The 18779-nt window shown below is 43.5% G+C and overlaps 1 protein-coding gene across 3 annotated transcripts in view; it reads left to right on the top strand.

Annotated features, from left to right (window-relative positions):
• The first annotated feature begins 515 nt into the window (after positions 1–515).
• The window catches only part of GHDC (GH3 domain containing), a 146907-nt gene continuing 128643 nt past the window's right edge, over positions 516–18779 (top strand). For 2 of the 3 annotated variants that reach the window (XM_069237686.1, XM_069237685.1), the window contains exons 1-2: positions 516–633; positions 10005–10291. In XM_069237686.1, the coding sequence (XP_069093787.1) occupies positions 10015–10291 (277 nt within the window). In that variant the 5' untranslated portion in view covers positions 516–633; positions 10005–10014. The remainder of the gene's footprint in view (positions 634–10004; positions 10292–18779) is intronic. The other variant, XM_069237687.1, reaches the window with a different exon arrangement.

Genomic DNA, 18779 nt, shown 5'->3' with positions numbered 1-18779 from the left:
GAGGACTATCATGTTTTTGGATGTGCCTTTAGAATTGCATCTTTAGCTCGTGTTCCAGTATTGTTAACGTAAGGTCACAAAGCTCAGAACAATAAATTGCCATATACTGCACTTCTTTAATTTGAAAGGGGGAGTACCTGCACTTCAGAAGTACTTTATATGGGAGAGTACGGGCACTTCTCAGGAGCAAATAGTATTGTAAATAGTGCGTACCTGTACGTGTAATATTTACATTTAAAGCACTGCTCACACATTTGTGTGAGCATTGCGATAATGCTTATGTTTATATGTTATCACAGTGCTCACACAGTTGTGTAGGGCACTGTGTATCTTCTATTTTCAAATATTTCACCAGTGACAGCAGGCTAGTAGTCTTCTAGCGAGACCTTTATTTTACCTCTGCGTTGCATTGAATCGTAAAGGTGCATCTTCCAAGATGGCCGCCTCGTTCTCCCGAGTGGGAAAGGCACTTCCTGTAATGCTGAGCTTGCTTATCTTTATTTCTGACTGTGTTGTGAAGAAGTTGAGAGAGGGATCCCAAGCACAAGACAACACCACGAACGTTATAGTGTGAAATTTTGGACATCACTCCTATGCAAGCAGAGCTGCGCAAAAACCTACTGAGGCAGGCAAGTAAGTTTGGCGTGGATGGAGTGCCTGTGGTTTCTGTGCTTGGAAGAGCTCTTGCCCAGCTAAACTCAAGCCGGGTTTAAAACGAAAATAAAAATAAGTTACACACCTCTTCCTCCTTCTGTGTCTAAGTGCGGCCTAACCCGGCAGATATGTTCCCCGATAGCTGTCCCTTCCCACCCGGCGCTAATTTAGCCCGAAGGCATTTCACGCGGTACTCTGGCTATAACTGAAAGATGTCTTCCTCTGAACTCACTGGCATCAGGTGAACATTGGTGACCATATAGTGGCAATTTTTAAAGACGAGGGCTGTGTTGTTGGAACAAGATAAACCATCCTACCCTAGGCTTTACCTTCCTTTGTAACTTTTATGTTAGGTAGAAACGTGCGATGCTATCGTGTGCCTGCCACTGTCTGAAGGATGCTTGCACCGTTGCTGCAGAGCTGTACATGCTTGTGAGAAGTGAAGCTTGCACTGTTGTTAGTTAAGCTGGGTACAGCCTTTTTTATTCTACAATCTTTTCACAATAAAACATAACTTTGACTTTGTCAGTTCCTTTACTTTGCTTTCTGGTCTTTGCAGCCTTGCCAAAAGTGCTTTTCAGACATGTTGGTATGTATCTGGGCTTTTAACAGCGCCCACCTCACGCCCATCACTACCACTCGTTCATGGGCTTGCCCTTCAAAAATCCTTTGATGACATTGGTAAATAGTTTACGTTTGTCCCTCGGGGAGTTTTTGTTCCTGCCTTGGCCTTCACCCCTGTTACATGGAATATTGCACTTTTTCCGATAAGTTTGACTGCAAGCCAACTTCTTTTTCCTTTTGTGTGTCTCTTCACACTGATGCTCATGGCGGACGTGGCGCTGTGAATCTGCTCGCTTATGTGAAACTGTTTTACTTTTAATTTTCAGTTTCTGTGGCAAGAAAAGTCCGGTTAGGACTTAACAACGCTAATAGCTCTAATTCGAGCAAATGCAAGACCCATTGCATTGCAAATACTTGTTTGAGATTGTCTTTACTTCTTCGTTTCTAGCAGGACAATAGATTTGCCACTCAGTCTTATCATTTAATAGATGAGGGTCGTCTGCAGGTTTGTGAAACACTGTGATTAATGATTTGCTTAAAGAAATGTCACTTCAACTTCAGTCAATGTTTGCTTTTCACCAGGGCTATTTTTTGCTCCAAGGACCTCTTTTATGCCATAAGAAAGAAGGCCCAAATGTGGCCTGAGCTTTCATATTTTGAACCCAACACCCAGGGCTTCATTACGAGTTTGGCAGAGGCCGCCCTCCAAACTCGATAGGTCGGAAGACCGCCAGTTTGGTCTTCCGCCCACTGACCCTATTATGAGTTTCCCGCTGGGCCAGTGGGCGGAAATAGAGTTTCCTCTCACTGGCCTAGTGGGAAACTACCCACAACACTGACGCCAGCTCGTAACCGAGCCCGCGGCAATGTTGCAGTGCATCGGGTGCAACAGCACCTGTCACACTTTTCACTGCCTGTAAATAAGGCAGTGAAAAGCGCGGCAGGGCTGCCCATGGGGGCACCTGCAGTGCTAATGCCAAGTGCGTGGGCAGTGCAGGGGCCCCTGGAACCCGTCTCCGCCAGCCTTTGCATGGCGGACATGGGAGTCGTAATCCCCAGGGCAGCGCTGCCCTGGCGGATTAAGACCGTTGGCTGGCGGTTGGACCGTGGTGCTTTCGCCACAGTCATAATGTGGCTGTTGGACCAACCGCCACCACGAGTCTGGCAGTCCTAGGACCGTCAGACTCGTTATGAGGGCCTCAGTGTCTGACTTGCCAGGGCTTATAAATTCAAGTTCATCTGATTGCACGGACAGCAGTGGTCCGTTGGCCCACCTAATACACATACGGTTCCATTAGCATATTTCTTCCACCACAGTTTTGAAGAGTTTGAGAACAAAGGAGATAGGGAGAGTGTTTAGATAAATAGTTCTCAGTCTCAAAACATCCAGAGACTGTTGGGGTTTTGGTTAATATAGATATAATCAGAGCTAGGATAACAATCCTTTAGTCTGTCGGGGGAATTAGCCAGATGATCTTTTTTAGCCATCTAATAACTGTAAAACAAGTAGCAGTTACTTTGGTCACTTGCGGTTTCATTGAAAGGTTGTTGTCAGTAAGAAATCCCAGGTTTTTCACCCTTGAGGATGGAGTGGGCAGGGTCCCTAGGAAGTCCTGACAATGTCTAGGGCCCCAGAGAGAGTCGTTCTCACCCAGAACCATGACCTCTGTGCTATTGCCATTGAGCTTTATAGAGGTATTATTCATCTATCCATAGATGCTACTCAAGCCCAGGTTCAAGGTCGAAGGGTCCTGGTTCTGTGCCAATGACAAAGCGAAAATGATCTGTGTGTAATCGGCATTTAAAAAGAGAGCAATTTCAGAACTCTCTATTAAGCCTGCCAAAGGACAGGCATAGATATTGAATAGCAAAGGGCTCCCGACAGAGCCTAGAGGAACTCCTGGAATCCAAAAGGATGAGTGCAGCTGTGCCTCCATAATCCAGGTTTTGTCTGAGATGTTCAGTAATGCCTAGCTGGGCAGACTCAGTGCTGTGTCCAGCTGTAAAACTGGACTGTGAAAGATGAAAAACAGTTTTGGGCTTCAACAGAGTTAGTAAGATGAGTGTTAACATGCTTTCCCAGAACTTGGGAGAAGACAGACAACAAAGAAATAGGCAAAAAATTCGACAGGTTGGAGGGATCCAGATAAGGTTTTTTCATTAAAGGAAGTATCATAGCATGTGTCAACCTCAAAGGTAAAAAACCTCTCCCTCAAATAAGACTTAAGAAGCTGCATTAGCAAAGTTAAGCAAGTTGTGTCCAGTAGTCTGAGCTTATTGGGTGGTAAAGGATCCAACATGGATCCTGATTTATGGATTGCAGGACAGCTAGAAAAGGTCTGAAATCGAGAAGAGGCCATTCACTTAACCCCTTCCCCGCCACGGACGTAATGGTTATGTCCATGGCAGCGCCCGTGTGGCGCCATGGACGTAACCATTACGTCCTGGTACCGGCCCTTGGGGGAAGCGCTAGCGCTCCCCCCCCAGGGCCACCTCCCCAGGCCAGGGCTGAAAGGGGAATCCCTTCCCCTTCAACCCCTGACAACCCCCCCCCCGCCCCCCTGTGACGTCAGTACGCAAGTGCGCGCTGACAATCACAGAGCCTTCCCCATCGCGCTGGAAGCTCAGCTTCCAGCGCGATCGAAAGAGAAATGCTCAGCATTTCTCTTTCGATCACGTGGGGGAGGCAAGGAGAGGCTTCAAAGGGAAGGAAATGTATTTCCTTCCCTTTGAAGTCTCTCCCAGGGTTTCAAAAGCCGGATTGCTTGCAATCCGGCTTTTGAAACCCCACTAGACACCAGGGATGTTTTTTTTGTTGTTGTGAAAGTGACATAAGGGAGCAACCCCTTGGGCAAGGGTCGCTCCCGGGGGGGGCATTTTTTTTAAGGCCTTTTCTGCCCCCCCTGGGGAGAGATCGGCCTATTATTAGGCCGTTCTGCCCCCAGGGGGGGCAGAAACCTCTAGACACCAGGGATATATATATATTTTTTTGTTTTGTTTTGTGTTTTAGGTGTGGGGAGTGACTCCTTAGGCAAGGGTTGCTCCCATAGGGGGCAAATTATATTTAGGCCATTCCTGCCCCCCTTGGGGGCAGATTGGCCTATTTTTATGAGGCCAATCTGCCCCCAAGGGGGGTAGAAACCACTAGACACCAGGGAGGCACGCAGGGGGAGCGACCCCATAGGCAAGGGTCGCTCCCGGAGGGGGGCTGGTGGAAACATTTATTTTAGGCCATTTCTGCCCCCCCTGGGACCGGCTGAGCTAGAGGCCAAAATCCACAGGTAGGCACTGTTTTCTATGAAAAAATTTGATGTGTCCACGTTGTGTTTTTGGCCATTTCCTGTCGCGGGCGCTAAGCCTACCCACACAAGTGAGATATCATTTTTATTGGGAGACTTGGGGGAACGCTGGGTTGAAGGAAATTTGTGGCTCCTCTCAGATTCCAGAACTTTCTGTCACCGAAATATGAGGAAAACGTGTTTTTTTAGCCAAATTTTGAGGTTTGCAAAGGATTCTGGGTAACAGAACCTGGTCAGAGCCCCACAAGTCACCCCATCTTGGATTCCCCTAGGTCTCTAGTTTTAAAAAATGCACAGGTTTGGTAGGTTTCCCTAGGTGCCGGCTGAGCTAGAGGCCAAAATCCACAGGTAGGCACTCTTTTCTATGAAAAAATTTGATGTGTCCACGTTGTGTTTTGGGCCATTTCCTGTTGCGGGCGCTAAGCCTACCCACACAAGTGATGTATAATTTTTATCGGGAGACTTGGGGGAACGCTGGGTGGAAGGAAATTTGTGGCTCCTCTCAGATTCCAGAACTTTCTGTCACCGAAATGTGAGGAAAACGTGTTTTTTTAGCCAAATTTTGAGGTTTGCAAAGGATTCTGGGTAACAGAACCTGGTCAGAGCCCCACAAGTCACCCCATCTTGGATTCCCCTAGGTCTCTAGTTTTCAAAAATGCACAGGTTTGGTAGGTTTCCCTAGGTGCCGGCTGAGCTAGAGGCCAAAATCTACAGGTAGGCACTTTGCAAAAAACACCTCTGTTTTCTTAAAAAAAAATTGATGTGTCCACGTTGTGTTTTGGGGCATTTCCTGTCACGGGCGCTAGGCCTACCCACAAAAGTGAGGTATCATTTGTATCGGGAGACTTGGGGGAACGCTGGGTGGAAGGAAATTTGTGGCTCCTCTCAGATTCCAGAACTTTCTGTCACCAAAATTTTATGAAAATGTGTTTTTTTAGCCAAAGTTTGAGGTTTGCAAAGGATTCTGGGTAACAGAACCTGGTCAGAGCCCCACAAGTCACCCCATCTTGGATTCCCCTAGGTCTCTAGTTTTCAAAAATGCACAGGTTTAGTAGGTTTCCCTAGGTGCCGGCTGAGCTAGAGGGCAAAATCTCCAGGTAGGCACTTTGCAAAAAACACCTCTGTTTTCTTTAAAAAAATGTGATGTGTCCACGTTGCGTTTTGGGGCGTTTCCTGTCGCGGGCGCTAGGCCTACTCACACAAGTGAGGTATCGTTTTTATCGGGAGACTTGGGGGAACATAGATTAGCAAAACAAGTGTTATTGCCCCTTGTCTTTCTCTACATTTTTTCCTTCCAAATATAAGAGAGTGTGTAAAAAAGACATCTATTTGAGAAATGCCCTGTAATTCACATGCTAGTATGTTCACCCCGGAATTCAGAGATGTGCAAGTAACCACTGCTCCTCAACACCTTATCTTGTGCCCTTTTTGGAAATACAAAGGTTTTCTTGATAGCTATTTTTCACTCTTTATATTTCAGCAAATGAATTGCTGCATACCCAGTATAGAATGAAAACGCACTGCAGGGTGCAGCTCATTTATTGGCTCTGGGTACATATGAACCTACAAGCCCTATATATCCCCGCAACCAGAAGAGTCCAGCAGACGTAACGGTATATTGCTTTCAAAAATCTGACATTGCAGGAAAAAGTAACAGAGTAAAACGTAGAGAAAAATTGCAGATTTTTTCACCTCAATTTCAATATTTTGTTTTTTCAGTTGTTATTTTCTGTAGGAAACCCTTGTAGGATCTAAACAAATTACCCCTTGCTGAATTCAGAATTTTGTCTACTTTTCAGAAATGTTGCGGTTTCTGGGATCCAGCATTGGTTTCATGCCCATTTCTGTCACTGACTGGAAGGAGGCTGAAAGCACAAAAAATCGTAAAAATGGGGTATGTCCCAGTAAAATGCCAAAATTGTGTTGAAAAATTGGGTTTTCTGATTCAAGTCTGCCTGTTCCTGAAAGCTAGGAAGCTGGTGATTTTAGCACCGCAAACCCTTTGTTGATGCCATTTTCAGGGAAAAAACCACAAGCCTTCTTCTGCAGACCCTTTTTCCAATTTATTTGAAAAAAAAGAAATTTTCACTGTATTTTGGCTAATTTCTTGGCCTCCTTCTGGGGAACCCACAAAGTCTGGGTACCGCTAGAATCCCTAGGATGTTGGAAAAAAAGGACGCAAATTTGGCATGGGTAGCTTATGTGAACAAAAAGTTATGAGGGCCTAAGCGTGAACTGCCCCAAATAGCCAAAAAAAGGCTTGGCACCTGAGGGGGAAAAGGCCTGGCAGCGAAGGGGTTAATTTAGCGCTGTATCCTGTCTGGGATGACATGTCATTGCCCTCCTCTGCAGGCAGATTAAACATGTTCATAACTAGGTCAGAACCTACTTTCAAAGAGTCTCTGGCCAACTTTAAGTGAATTTTTTCCACTTTTAGATTTAAAAATGGAAGCTAACTCATCACACTGGCTCACTACTAGCGCCTGCCAGTTCTTTCACCACTTTGAAAAGTGTCTGTGGGCAAGTCTGAGCATTCGTAATTTTATCTGTTTAGAAAGTAGCACGAGCAGATACACAGAGGGCATGATAGACTTTCAAAGCCTCCTTATAATTAATCTTGTCCTCATCCGTGTATGACTTCCTCCGAAGTCTTTCTAAAGCTTTGCAGCCTTTTTTTCTAATCTAAGTTCATCAGGAAACCAGGAGGCAGGAGGATGAAGTCTGCCGGCACTTCAAGCGTAACATCAGTGGCCTCAGTGAGCCACTGGTGAATCGTAGCCTGGTCAGGATCAACCTGATGTTGAAGAGCAGGCTAAGTGCTAAGCAACTGCTCATCAAGTGCCACAATGTTAAGTTTGGACCAGTTCCTAAAATTCACTTTGGATTTCTGCATGTTGTACGATAATAAGAGTGGATCTGCAACTTGAAGGTTATAGCAAGGTGCTCAGACCAGCAAAGTAGAAGAAGAGGGTTTATTATCAAATCCTTGATGTTAGAGAAAATGGGGTCCAAGAGATGCCCTGCAGCATAAGTGGGATCAGAGTTGAAGATCCTCAATAAAGCATGTATACAAATTATTATGGACCCCATCAAGGTGGAAATTAATATCCCCAAGTAAAATACAATTAGTAGTTCTCAGGATGTGAGAAGCCAATAAATCGGGTAAGGAGTTGCACCACTTTCCAGCCTACCATTGGGCACGATAAATTAAGGCTCCAGAAATTGTGAGTGAGGAATAGTAAAAAGGTCAGAGCTTCACAATCAGGGCCCGGAAATTCTTCAATTTCATGCCGGTAATCTTTTTTAAACATAATAATAATAATACCTCCTCCTAGCCTGTCTTGCCTGTCTTTCCTAAATAGAGAAAAGCTAGTAGGAAGTGTTGCGATGATTTCAGGTAAGGAACCTGTATGTTGCCATGTCCCCACAAGAAATACTACATCTGGATTATAGTCATATAAAAAATTTAATAGATGTTGCTGGTGTTTCGAAAGTGAGCGGCAATTAAGGCTAAAAAAAAAAAGAAATGTCTTAGTGGGGTGCTTGGCTGAGGGCTGAAGACTGGGCATACCGGCGTTCTCATTAGTAGAAGCATGGTTGGCCAGCAAATTTGGGGAAGTGGGATCGTCACCACAATTGCTAAAGACAGTGAAAGCTAAATTGCAGTAGCTGCAGGTCCAGGCATTCACCCAGGGGTCAAAGACCTGGCAGCCTGACTTATGGACCAGTCTCACTGATTAAAAAAAATATGCAGTATATGATCTTAACTCTGGCTGCAACAGACCAAGGTTACTGACTCACTGCCCTGGTTGGACGCAGACGGGCTTGCCTTTGGCTGTGTGCGCCCGCTTCCCAGCAATTTTAAATAAGGGGGTCAGTCCGGGAGCTAGAGCGCGACCTACAAGTGTCACCAAAGATGGCCGCTGCTAAATGGAACAGCAAACTGAACACATGCTGATCAACAAACAAAGTAAAGTAGTAAAAATCCCCTGCCCCACGCCAAAAAATAAATGTACCAAAAGTGTCCCCCAAATTTTAAAAAGGCCATTGTTCTTCGCTCAAATGAGAATATCAGAAGTGTCCAACAGATTATAAAATCAGTCTAAAACGGCAGAATGAAGTTCAGTAAAATAGTGTACAAAGGTACAATAGCAGCAGTATATGCTTTGGAAAGACATGCACCCTATCTAGGCTTCATGATTTTCCACTGCCAATACATTTTGCCCGAGAGTTGTCTCATTGGATTGTTTACAGGTTTGATCATTTGTGGGTCCAGTACACTTGAGAAATGTAGAAAATACCATACAAAAACAAATACAAATGTCCTGCTGTTCCTTGGTTTTATTCCAAGGTATCTACAAAATGTTTTTTTGAATATGCAGTAGCGTTTTAATTCTTGTGGCTGTTCTTCATATTTCCTTGAATTTTCCGTTACTCCTCATTTAGATTTGATTTAGAGATTGGACCAAAATGACTAAGAATTTAGGTGAAAGGTGTCCAGCGTAGATACCAGAGGATCTGCTTTTCAGGATTTCCAACAAGATAAATATCTATAAAATGAACCTAAATGAAAATGAGATGCATTATTGCGGCTAAGAATGAAGTCCCATTCTCAGCCCTATGCTTCTTTCGGCTAAAGAGAGATAACAGGGTGGCAACAACCGTCTTTAACTAGAATTGGTTAACCTTTCTCTATTTTCTCTATTGTCTTCTTGTCCCAAAATTGTCTTTTCCTGCAGCCTTTGCGAAGCTTATAGAGTATGCATTTGTTTCCTCAAGAGTGTAAACCCCATGATATATTTTGTGTTCTCAGACTCGGACAAATTATCAAATTAAGCATTTTTGCCTTCAGTTCGCTGTTGTCTTTTAGTTGAGCTTGAGTACAACTTTGAAAGACCAGATTGTCTGTTAAACCTTTGACGAGTATGGAACTGTTGCTTCTCTATTTTGCAGAGTACTAACCTTATGTTCTACTTTTTACTTTAAGAATGAACATTTTTTAAATAACACATTTATACTGCCTGAATAGCTCAATAAAAAACTTAACTACAAGTCGAAAAACTGCTGTCGATCCCAATAGGGGGCTGCAGTTGTTGCCAATTAGAAGCTTCAGATTTTATATCAGTGTCGGCAGGCAGACGAGTGTATCATGAAGGAACTGCCTAAAGTCACCAAATAAGTTAAAGGAACAGAGCGGAAGGAGGAATATTGAAATGTGAGTAAATTGTTATTTTTGAGACTGAAAGTTGTGCTTTGTATCGTTATATTCTTCCAATATTCAGTCCATAATAGGAGCAACCAGTGGTATGTCGACATCCCTGTTAAGCTGAGCATAGCCAAGATGCCATCCTAAAAAAGGAAAAAACTGCATGATTTGAAAATCGTGATGTTAGTAACCATATACAAAAATTGCAAAACGTTTACATTACCCCCTTGCCATTATCTCTTCCTCTTTAAACTCAGTACGTTTTGTGCTTCTCTTTCTAGATTAACAACAATGCTTTCAGCGGCTTTCCTCATTGCCCTGCTTGGAACAGTGGTGACTTTCCTGCTCTGGAATTGTAGATCCTGGGATCCCACAAAGTCCCTGGGCCTTCTTTTGTGGCACTGGTTTGCCCTCCGAGTAATTGCCTGGCATGGTGCCAGGCAGCGTCGTCGTCTGGAAGTTGACTCCCAAGACATCCATTGTGTCCAGGAGGCGATACTGCTTCAAAGGCTCCAGATGAACCAGGACACTGAGTTTGGGATATTGCACCAGTTCTGTGATATTAAAGGTAATATACCTGGGAGAGAAGAGTGGTCTAGCAATGCTATTCATGAAATTTTGTAGAACAATTCTCCACAAACCAGGTCCAGTCTCCCTGATTTGTTTATTAGTGTGTCTGTTCTAGATATGTACGCATTTCCATGAAATGCTATCAATTACCGCCAAATATGTCTGACATTCTTAGAATCGCTACACGTTTCCCAGACTTAATATGTAAATTAGTAATAAACTATTGTATTTTCTTTTACACAGAAACTGTCTCCATGGCATCAGATCAGCAATGGAGGGCAGTCTGGAACAGGCTAACTTAAAAAACAGTATTTAGCACTAAATAATAGTTATGTGCTTGTGGTAAGCAAGGACTCAAAATAGTCTGTTGGTAGTTGGAAGTAAAAATATATTTTAATGTTTACTACAAAACATTCGGTTTTAGGCTCCATTTCGAGACTCAGTTTCAATTGTTATTGCAAAACTTTGGAAGGATGACCGTGCCATACAGTACTAGGCAGGATCACCAATCTACTCCAGATACTGAGGTTGTTCTGAACTCAACAGTCTCTCACAAAAACAAACCTGAAATATTAAATGAATGCATAATGAATGTGTTTAAATAAATTGTGATCAAACAATTGTTTCTTTTCTGAAGGTCGCTGGATAAGCTAGGGTTGCCACAGTCAAAGTGAGACATGGTTAATGTGCACTGCTCTTTTCTGCTGATTCCTTCATAAAGGTGGCAGATTGTTTTTATTTTTTTTGAACAAGCATAGGAAGATGTGTGTGGATCGTGCCTTGATCTCATCAGGATGAACCTTCAGTATGAATTTCAGCTAACTGACTTATTTCTCCAAATGGCCTAGTATTATCTTTGTTGTTCTGAAGCAAACCGGCAAGTTTTCCTTAAAGTTTAGCACTGTATCCGCAGGCAACCTTAATTCTACGGCCAACATGTCTAGTTCGATATCAGAAACATATGTACAATATAGTGTTTTTTTCTGATGCCAAGGTATGGTAAACTGTTCTTCAGCTTCCAGGCCCTTTTAGTGTCCCAACAGATGATAGTGTCGTAACAGATGATGGCTATCTGGTTCTGTCATAGAATAAAAATGTTCAGGTGATGGATAACCTGGCCTCAGGATTGTAGAATTTTATAAAATATGTACTTGTACAAGGGTTGGGATGCATAAGAATTCTCCCTGTCCTATAAAAAACAGCTACAAGTCCCCGGGGTGCAGTCCAGTGGCACATTATGTCACCATTCTCATTATATCAGAGCTCTGATAATAGCCCCTCTGCTTATAACCAGGATCACAGTGTACCACATATTATATATGGGATAAAGTACCTGAAAAGTTGTGTGGTGCCCAAAAATTCATGACAGCGGGAAGAAAAAGGTATTAAATTTATTACGTTATCTCCGACCGAGAGGGAGCCAGTCTCCAACTGCTGCTACACTGGTTCTAGAACAGAACTCCTTCCACATTCCAGATAATGCTGAACACAACAGTACCCCCTACAGTACAGTATTACATTTTGTGAGCCACCAAGACGTTCAGTGGCCATTGACAGGAACAAGACCAAAGGTTGAATTTCTTTGTAAGGTCATGGAACCCCGAGGTAGAAGGCATTTTATTTCTTGGAATACATGGTTGCACAACATGCATCCCATAAACCGCTTAACCCCTTGGGTGCCTGGGACGGGGTGGTTACATCCTCGGCCGTGGTGCAGAGGTGTCTCAGACGTAACCACCTCGTCCTGCACCTGCCCCACGGGACGTGCACTAGCACTCCCCTGTGGGCCTCCCACCCACCTCCCATGGGGAGGAACGGAAGATGAATCGCTTTCACTCCCCACCCCCAGGGGGGCAGAAACCGCTAGACACCAGGGAGAATTTTTATTTTTGCACGTAGGGAGCGTCCCCTTAGGCAAGGGTTGCTCCCCTGGGGGGGGGGGGACATCGTTTTTAGGCCATTTCTGCACCCCCTTGGGGGCAGATCAGCCTATTTATTATCCAATCTTCCCCCAAGGGACCCAGAGACCACTAGACACCAGATATATATTTTTTAATATCAGTTACACGCAAGGGGAGTGACCTCTTAGGCAAGGGTCGCTTTTGTGGGGCAAATTTATTTTAGGCCATTGCTGCCCTCCCCCCCCGGGGGCAGATCGGCGTATTTTGATTAGATGGATCTGCCCCCAAGGGTGGCAGAAACCACTAGGCTCCAGGGATTTAAAAAAAAAAATGTTCACAGATGGGGAGCGACCCTCTTAGGCAAAAGTCGCTCTACTGGGGGGCAATTCTATTTTAGGCCATTTCTGCCCACCTTGGGGTCAGATCAGCCTATTTTTTCCTTAGGCCAATCTTCCCCAAAGGGGAGCAGAAACCACTAGACACCAGGGATTTTTTTTGTGTCAGTTTCACGCAAGGGGAGCGACCCGTTAGGCAAGGGTCGCTCCCCTGGGGGGCAAATTTATTTTAGGCCTTTTCTGCCAACAATCGGGGGTAGATTGGCCTATTTTTGTTAGGCCCATCTGCCCCCAAGGGGGGCAGAAAGCCCAGCAGAGACCAGGGAGATTTGTTTAAAAAAAAAAGAAGTTGGGGGTATGGACATACCCCCACCCCAAATAAATTGAGAGAAAGTTGTTCTGCACACCGGTGGGCAGATGGGGGCTCCGGTTGGGCAGAAAGCCTACTAGGTGGCAGGGAATTAAAAAAAACAACAACAACAAAAAAAACAGTGGGGTGTGGCTGCCAACCAGTATGGGCATGGTTGTGCCCCCACCCCAACTATGGGGGGGTAACAGTCCTTCAGCTCCTTCCCCCGCACACTAAAAGATCTTATCCCAGTGGCAAGCAAGAGGGCATTTGATTATTTTGGGTTTTGGTTTTACATTTGGGCCATGAGAGCTTGTCTAACTCTCAAAATCGTCCCACTTGGAATGGTGAGGGCAGGGCTTTTTGGACTTTGGGACGCTGCCATGTAGAAAAATCTACGAGACCTAGACACGTCTGAAAACTAAACATCTGGGTGAGTCCAGGGTGATTTGCTTCACATGCACCCGCACCATTTTCCTACCCATAGTGCCCTTCAAACCTCCAACTTTTCTTGAAATCACACATTTTCCCCACATTTTTGTAATGGAACCCTCCGGAATCTGCAGGAATCCACAAAATGCCTATCACCCAGAATTGTTGCTCCTATACCGATAAAAATTCTGCCCCACCTGCCGGCCTAAAAACGTTTTGCTTTAAACTGCCCTTTTGAGCCCGCTTTGGTTACCCCTCAATTTCGAAATGTATTTAGCTCTTCCCTTTCACAGGCACTTGGCCCACCTACACGAGTGAGGTATCATTTTTATTGGGAGACTCAGGGGAACCTTGTGTTGTAGGAAATCTGTGCCGGTGCGGTGATCCCACACAGAAATGTGATATTTTTTTTTTTTGTTAGCTAAATTTGAGGTTTGCTGAGGATTCTGGGTAAGAAAACACTGAAGGATCCAGGCCATTTACATCTCCCTGGACTCCCTCGGGTGTCTAGTTTTCAGAAATGTCTGGGTTTGGTAGGTTTCCCTAGATGGTTGCTGAGCTCAGGACCAAAAACCCAGGTGCTCCCCACAAAAACAGGTAGTTTTGAATTTGATAATTTTGATGTGTCCACGTAGTGTTTTGGGGCATTTACTGTTGCGGGCAAAAGGCCTACTCACACAAGTCAGATACCATTTTTATCGGGAGATGTGGGGGAGTGCTGGGTAGAAGGAAGTTTGTAGCCCTCCCTCAGATTCCAGAACTTTGCAGCACCGAAATGTGAGGAAAAAGTGTTTTGAGGTTTGCTAAGGATTCTGGGTAACAGAACATGGTGAGAGCGCCACAAGTTACCCAGTCCTGGGTTCCCCTAGGTGTCTAGTTTTCAGAAATGGCGAGGTTTGCTAGGTTTTGCTAGGTGCCGGATGAGCTAGAGGCCAAAATCCACAGCTAGGCACTTTGCAAAAAACAAGTCAGTTTTCTTTGGGAAAATGTGATGTGTCCATGTTGTGTTTTGGGGCATTTCCTGTTGTGGGTTTTTATCAGGAGACTTTGAGGAATGCTGGTTGGAAGGACATTTGTGGCTCCTTTCAGATTCCAAAACTTTCTGGTACCGAAATGTGAGCAGAATTGTTTTTTTGCCAAGTTTTGAGGTTTGCAAAGGATTCTGGGTAACAGAACCTAGTGAGAGCCCCACAAGTCACCCCATCCTGGATTCCCCTAGGTGTCTAGTTTTGAAGACAGCACAGGTTTCGTAGGCTTCCCTAGGTGCTGGCTGAGCTGGAGGCCGAAATCCACAGCTAGGCACTTTCCAAAAACACGTCAGATTTCAGTGTAAAAATGTGATGTGTCCACGTTGTGTTTTGGGGCATTTCCTGTTGTGTACGCTAGGCCTACCCACACAAGTGAGTTACCATTTTTATTGGGAGACTTGGGGGAATGCTGGGTGGAAGGAAATTTGTGGTTCCTCTCCGATTCCAGAACTTTCAGTCACCGAAATGTGAGGGGGGAAAAAGTGTTTTTTTGCCAAATTTTGAGGTTCGCAAAGTATTCTGGGTAACTGAACCTGGTGAGAGCCCCACAGGACACTCCATCCTGGATTCCCCTAGGTGTCTAGTTTTGAAAAATGCACAAGTTTGGTAGGGTTCCCTAGGTGCCATCTGAGCTAGAGGCCAAAATCCACAGCTAGGCACTTTCCCAAAAACACATCAGATTTCAATGTAAAAAAGTGATGTGTTCATGTTGTGTTTCCTGTCGCGGGCATTAGGCCTACCCACACAAGTAAGGTACAATTTTTATCGGGAGACTTGGGGGGGGGGGGGGGGGGGGGTCACAGAATAGAACAACAAGTGTTATTGCCCCTTCTCTTTCTCTACATTTTTTCCTTCCAAATGTAAGACAGTGTGTAAAAAAGACGTCTATTTGAGAAATGGCGTGTAATTCACGTGCTAGTATGGGGACCCCGGAATTCAGAGATGTGCAAATAACCACTGCTTCCCAACACCTTATCTTGTGCCCATTTTGGAATTACAAAAGTTTCCTTGATACATATTTTTCACTCTTTATATTTCACCAAATGAATTGCTGTATACAATGAAAACCCATTGCAAGGTGCAGCTCATTTATTGGCTCTGGGTACCTAGGGTTCTTGATGAACCTACAAGCCCTATATATCCGTGCAACCAGAAGAGTCCAGCAGGCGTAACGGTATATTGCTTTTGAAAATCTGATATCGCAGCAAAAAGTTACAGAGTAAAATTTGGAGAGAAATGGCTGTTTTTTCACCTCATATTCTATATTGTTTTTATTTCAGCTGTTATTTTCTGTAGGAAAACCTTGTAGGATATACACAAATGACCCTTTGCTGAATTCAGAATTTTGTCTACTTTTCAGAAAAGGTTAGCTGTCCGGGATCCAGCATTGGTTTCACACCCATTTCTGTTACTAGCTGGAAGGAGGCCGAAAGCACAAAAAATAGTAAAAATGGGGTATGTCCCAGTAAAATGCCAAAGTTGCGTTAAAAATGTTTTTTTCTGATTCAAGTCTGCCTGTTCCTGAAAGCTGGGAAGATGGTGATTTTAGCACTGCAGACACTTTGTTGATGCCATTTTCAGGGAGAAAACCACATGCTTTCTTCTGCAGCCCTTTTTCCCCATTTCTTTTTTTTAAAAAGCTAAATTTTCGCTGTATTTTAGCTGATTTCTTGGTCTCCTTCAGGGGAACCCACAAACTCTGGGCACCTCTGGAATCCCTAGGATGTTGGGTAAAAAAAGGACGCAAATGTGGCATGGGTAGCTTATGTGGACAAAAAGTTATGAGGGCCTCAGCGCAAACTGCCCCAAATAGTCAAAAAAAGGCCTGGCACCTGAGTGGGGGAAAGGCCTGGCAGCGAAGGGGTTAAATCCTTGGTGTCTTGTTCTTTTATGTTTATTGCAGATAATAAGAATAATAGTAGAATCCGTACTGTAAAATTAAATGCACCAAAAAGCAATTGGTAATTTCTACAAAAGGATATTAGAATCCGTTTGATGTAAGTCAAGTTAAACAAATACTGTGGCTCAGATTCTATAGCAACATGCAGGTATTCTATATTTCCTGTCATGACTTGTAGTGTGGAGAAAACAAATATGTTGCCATAAATCTCTTCTTTCTGCTTTTCCTTTAATAACAGCATTGCACAAGAAGGAAAAGAAGGTTCCTGTTTTCCTTGTTTAAACTACAGTTGTATTTATGCTCTGTGACCTGCCGTTCAGCCTGGTTACTTGCACTGGCAGCAGACATTGTGACAACATAACTCACCTGTAATAGCTAGTTACAGTTCAGCAGCTACATCATTTTGTTGCTATTGGTGTCTAGCCACATCGCAACTCGAATGTAATAAGGAAATTAGAGACTGGCTTTTATACAGGGTTTGCAGGTTCCCATATAATATATCATTATATGCTGCATGTAGGAGGAAAGTGGTTGTTCCAAGGTAGGAATTATCTTGGAGTCTGCACTCCCCCAAACATACCTGTTTAAGGGTATTGTCCAGCTACTCTCCGGTCACTTCCCACCCTGGACTATTTTAGAAAATTACTCCTGACAAGAGGCAGGTGTAAAAAAAATTTCCAGGGTGGGACTAAAAGGGAGCGTATGGAAAGTGAAGTTGCAGATTTTAGCATGAGAAATAATCATGATTATATTTGCTGTAGCCAAAATGAAATTCAGATGTTTTCTAGGACTCCGGTCTCTAGGCCTCAAATCAATTCCTGAAAGTCTTAAATCTGCACCAGTGCAAGGACATGTTCAAACAGGTGCACTTTTGTGACCTTCTTTAAGATGTGGACCCCTAATTTATTTGTATGTTACCCACTATGGTTTTACAATGATTTTCCATTGCTAACCTTTTTAAATATTGACATGCACCTAATAAGTTTTTCTAAATGATGTGTCTGAGAAATGGTATCTAAAGTTGCAAATGAGTTTATGAAATCATTTTTTCACATTTAAATTTGTTTATGTGCATTTTATTTTGAAAGTAAGTAGTCTGCAATCTTGCTTTTATGTTTGTGACAGTGAAAACACAAAAATTGTCTTGGCATTCTGTTCCCATCCTTTCAGTTGCATCCCCAGTGTTCTATGCAAACCCTACACACCTATATAGGAGGATTTGACACTCCATCAGAGTGAGACATGGCTGTGTCAAAAGGATGCCAACAGCCCCAACCCCTCACATTCTGTGAGGTTCAGAGAAGTCCTCTCTGCCCATTCAGATTAGCCTGTTTGCTTCTGAAGGCATTTCACACCTATTCATATGCTGTTCACTGGCTGGGAGAAGTTGGAGAACAAATCTAAATTGGCCTCCACAGGCTTTAAGCAAGGAAAAGGTAGATTCGTAAAAGCCCCTTTTCCTTAATTGTTATCAAAAATCTGACTTCACCATTGAATATGATTTTTAATAATTATTTAAAAAAATATAGTTGGCTAATCATTTTTCTAGCTAGTCCCATTCCTGTGATATAGCATAAGTCTTTTAATCTGTACTCTTGTTTCCTATATAGAACAGCTAGGCTCGCCTCACTGAAATATAACTTTTTGGTTGCTAGTCACTGTAAAGGCATGTTAAAACTACATTTTTACATGTCCTACTTTTAAATACCATGCATCCTGCCTTGCGAGCTTTAGGGCCTACACAGGGATGAACTATTTGTATTTAAAAGAGAGGTTTTGACCTGTCCAAAGGGTTTGTTTTGACCTGTCCAAAGGGTTTGTTTTGACCTGTCCAAAGGGTTTATTTTGACAGGTGGAATTACAGTGTACAATTGTACGTCCAAAGCCATGTTTACAATGTCACCATAGTGGAAAGGTGCTGTAGTCAACTTGTGATGTTTAACATTACAGGTACCTGGTATATTTTGTTCCATATACAAGAGACTGATGATACCAATAAGGACTATTGCAAACCAGCCATCTTTTAATGGGGAGCATAGCACTTTATCACTTGCCCAAAGTTCTAATGGAAATAAAAATATAGGGTCAAGAAAAAGGCAAAAAATATGGGGTAACCATGCAGAGGCAGAGTTCCTGCATACTGTTTATCATGCTATGGCAAATTGACCTTAGAGTAAGAAAGGTTGTGTACGTATTCACACTGACCTTTTGTTTCAAGGAAAAATCTCAATGACATTCACGCCAACGTTTTGCCAGGGGAAACTCTTTAACTGGTCCTCGATCATTGTAATTCCTATATCATTTTTCTCCTTCATGGCTTCGTGATCAAATGTTAAAGATGTTTGGTTCATAAGTGTCCCCGTGATTGAAACTCGTAGGTCCAGGATTCTGGATCCACCACTGAAAAAACTTCTATTGGAGTATATGTCCCTTATTTAAAGATCAGCTAATAGGGCAGTGCTGTATTACATCTTAGGCACCCTACGTGGATGCCATTATCCTCGCTAATGGGCTACCTCTTACCATCTCTGTCTTTTTTGT

The sequence above is a fragment of the Pleurodeles waltl genome, chromosome 6 (genome assembly GCF_031143425.1).
Source record: "Pleurodeles waltl isolate 20211129_DDA chromosome 6, aPleWal1.hap1.20221129, whole genome shotgun sequence".
Classification (NCBI taxonomy): domain Eukaryota; kingdom Metazoa; phylum Chordata; class Amphibia; order Caudata; family Salamandridae; genus Pleurodeles; species Pleurodeles waltl.
Note: the sequence above shows the minus strand (reverse complement) of the source record. Positions and strands in the feature narration are given on the sequence as shown.